Here is a 2816-nt window from a genome sequence, read left to right on the forward strand (position 1 = left end):
GGGAAAGAGAGAGCTCAGCGCTGTCCCCACCCCTGTCAACAAACACCACCTTCAATAGAGCCACGCTTTGTTTAAATTAATCTATAAGGAAAAAAACCAACAGAGTAAAAGCTCCTCTTTTAGCTCTAATTAGTGCATTTGAGACGATAAAGTTACCGGAGGGAACCGTTTCAAAGACAGCTTGCATTTAGATCGTTTAGTGCTCCATTTAAATCAAACAATAAAGTCACTGCGAGGTGAGGGTAAAAGCCCAAGCAAGCAGCATACTTACACTCGTGATATCCTATGAGAGATGTGTGATGAGGAAAAGAGATAATGATGAAAACAAGTTACAAAACGAACCAGCGGATCAGAATTTTACATCGCCTTGTCGGCAAAGCTCGGCTGCCTTCGGAGAGGGCTGGGGAGGTGGGCTCGGAGTGCGGAGGGGAGCGGACGTGCCTGAAGCTATGGCCAGGTCAATGCAGAGTCTCAGAGGAGCTGGAGCTGGTGGATGATGCACGGAGACTCCCCAAAGGGCTTGAAGCCCGAGCGGGGAGAGGACAGAGCCCGCCGGAGCATGCCGGCGATGCCACGCAGGCGATGCCACGCCACGAGGATGTGGGAGATGCAAGTGCCAACCCTGTGACTCCACCGGGGCTGCCTCCGGAAAGCAAATCGGATACGTGAAGATTGCCCTTCAAATGAGATCCTTTTTGGGGAGAAGGCTGGCAAGCCGAGCCAGCGTTCATGGCTTTTTAAATACCACTACTGAGCATGGATGCTGTGCGCTCAAGTACCACCTGGGGAAAATGGCCAGGAGCATGGAGCTGCCCTCCTGCTGTCCCACTGCCTTCCCAGCAACTGCCACAGATCCCAGTCCACTGCCTGCTCCCAGTTCCCTGGCTCCTCCAGCTGCTTCATGTCCAAGCTCTCAGATTTTTACTATTTTATTGCTCTGAATATACCTCACGCTTTTGCATCATGGTTGTCAGGTTGCGAATATGTTGCGAATAACACTACATATTACACAGCACATATAAATTTGTATATAAAAACAATGGTATAATGTATAAAAGTGCTTTACACACAGCAATTAGCTAAGTTTAGTCCCTGTCTACCGTATTAATAATGTTTGGATGTCATGAGTTGCTGAGGAATTAGCTATTCTCCTCTGCAGGAGAGGAGGCAGTGCGGTTACGTGGACCACAGATAATACAGATGCAACTCCAAAGCTCAGAAGCACACCAAGGTCGGTCTTCTAAAAGCGTAGCCCCAACTCTAAACTCGTCATCTTCTCCTCTGCAAGCAACGGAGAAAGAGGGGAACTCCAAAAAACAACTCAGACTCCTCCTAAGGGTCTGATTTCATGGTAAACCTAACCAAATCCGACTGCAAACTCGCTTATCTTGCCTGCTCCTCCATGCAAAACTTAGCAGTGGAGTGCCCATGGCACGAGCTGCTAGGAAAATTATTAATTACCGTTTTTACGAGGTTACTTCTCTGCCAGCTCAGCTGGAAGACCAGCTGTGAGGTCTGATGGTAGCAAAGGGGCAGGAGTAGGGCTGATCCTCCCAATGAGAGCCTGGAAGTCTACCAGAGAAAGGGTCATCTGGGCCATCTCCTACCAGGGGCAGGATGGGTGACTTCTCTCCCATGTGCTAGAGGGGTTACAAGCGAAGCAAATCCCACTCTTTGGGTCTGCAGCAAACTCATGGGCTTTCCCTCCTTGCTGCTGGCTTGTAGGACTGGCACAAGCCTCCCCCAAAGCCCCGCAGAGGCCACGCGGTGCTCGCCCGGCGCATCCCGGCGCATCTCCAGGGCTGAAGCTGTGCCAAGTGTATGAACTACAGGCTTCAAAGAGGCTCAGATTCAGCCTTATCAAAGAGCATGTCCTTGCTAAGGGCAAGCCCTGGAGCACAAAGCCACCTAAAGACACTGTCTGTCCCATAGCTGGGCTTTTAGCACTTGATCCTCTCCATGGATCCAACAGAAGGGAGACGGAATAGAATAGAATAGAATAAAACAGAATTTTTTCAGTTGGAAGGGTCCTACAGCGATCATCTAGTCCAACTGCCTGACCAATTCCGGGCTGACCAAAAGTTAAAGCGTGTTGCTAAGGGCATTGTCCAAATGCCTCTTAAAACACTGCCAGGCTTGGGGCAGTTACACATGCCTGCAGGCTAGCAAATTTTAAATCATTTTGGGGGCTTGAGATACACCTTTACAGTGGAATTCTATTGTAAGACAAGGAAAACTCTGCTTAAGAGTGAAGCAAAAAGACAGACCCTCAGCCAAGCCAATGCATTTTGATCCAAAACCTGGGATTCAGGTTAGTGGGGTAAAATAAACAGGATTTTTCTATTTGAGCTCCCGCTGTTCACCTGGGGGTGAAAGCTTTGCTCGCGGGATCACAAGGAGCCTCCTGCTCCCCAGGCTGCTCCGTCCAGGCACCGCGCGTGATGGAACGAGCTGCTAAAACACGCGCTTGCCCAACGCGAGATGGGGGTGAAAACCATCCCGGGTGTCCGGACCCACACTCACTTTTCCAGCAGGATGAGGGCTGTCGTCGGGTTCACGCGAAGATACTTGCACGTGGGTTGCCCGTAGTCAGCCAAATACGTTGACCAGTCCCACTGGATGAAGAGATCTAAGAGCTGAAGCAGCCACCGGAAAGAAAAAACAAACAGATACAAGATTTTAAAAAGCTGGAGAGAGCGCAGGTGGTTTATCTGAAAGCTGGCAAAGATCCTGGGCAGGTGGCGTTAACCACGAAAAATGGTTTGCGGTCTTTATTAATTTATTTAATATTATTCTGCTAATATTTAATTATTAAC

The 2816-nt window shown here is 49.4% G+C and overlaps 1 protein-coding gene across 1 annotated transcript in view; it reads right to left on the reverse strand.

Annotated features, from left to right (window-relative positions):
* Positions 1-2636, reverse strand: part of LOC104082450 (exocyst complex component 6B-like) — a gene marked incomplete at its 5' end in the record, with an annotated part of 5338 nt that extends 2702 nt beyond the window's left edge. Inside the window, one exon of the mRNA XM_009585576.1 lies at positions 2524-2636. Coding sequence (XP_009583871.1) covers positions 2524-2636 — 113 coding nt within the window. The remainder of the gene's footprint in view (positions 1-2523) is intronic.
* Positions 2637-2816: the final 180 nt, after the last annotated feature.

Source organism: Fulmarus glacialis, unplaced genomic scaffold (assembly GCF_000690835.1).
Source record: "Fulmarus glacialis isolate BGI_N327 unplaced genomic scaffold, ASM69083v1 scaffold21589, whole genome shotgun sequence".
NCBI classification, from domain to species: domain Eukaryota; kingdom Metazoa; phylum Chordata; class Aves; order Procellariiformes; family Procellariidae; genus Fulmarus; species Fulmarus glacialis.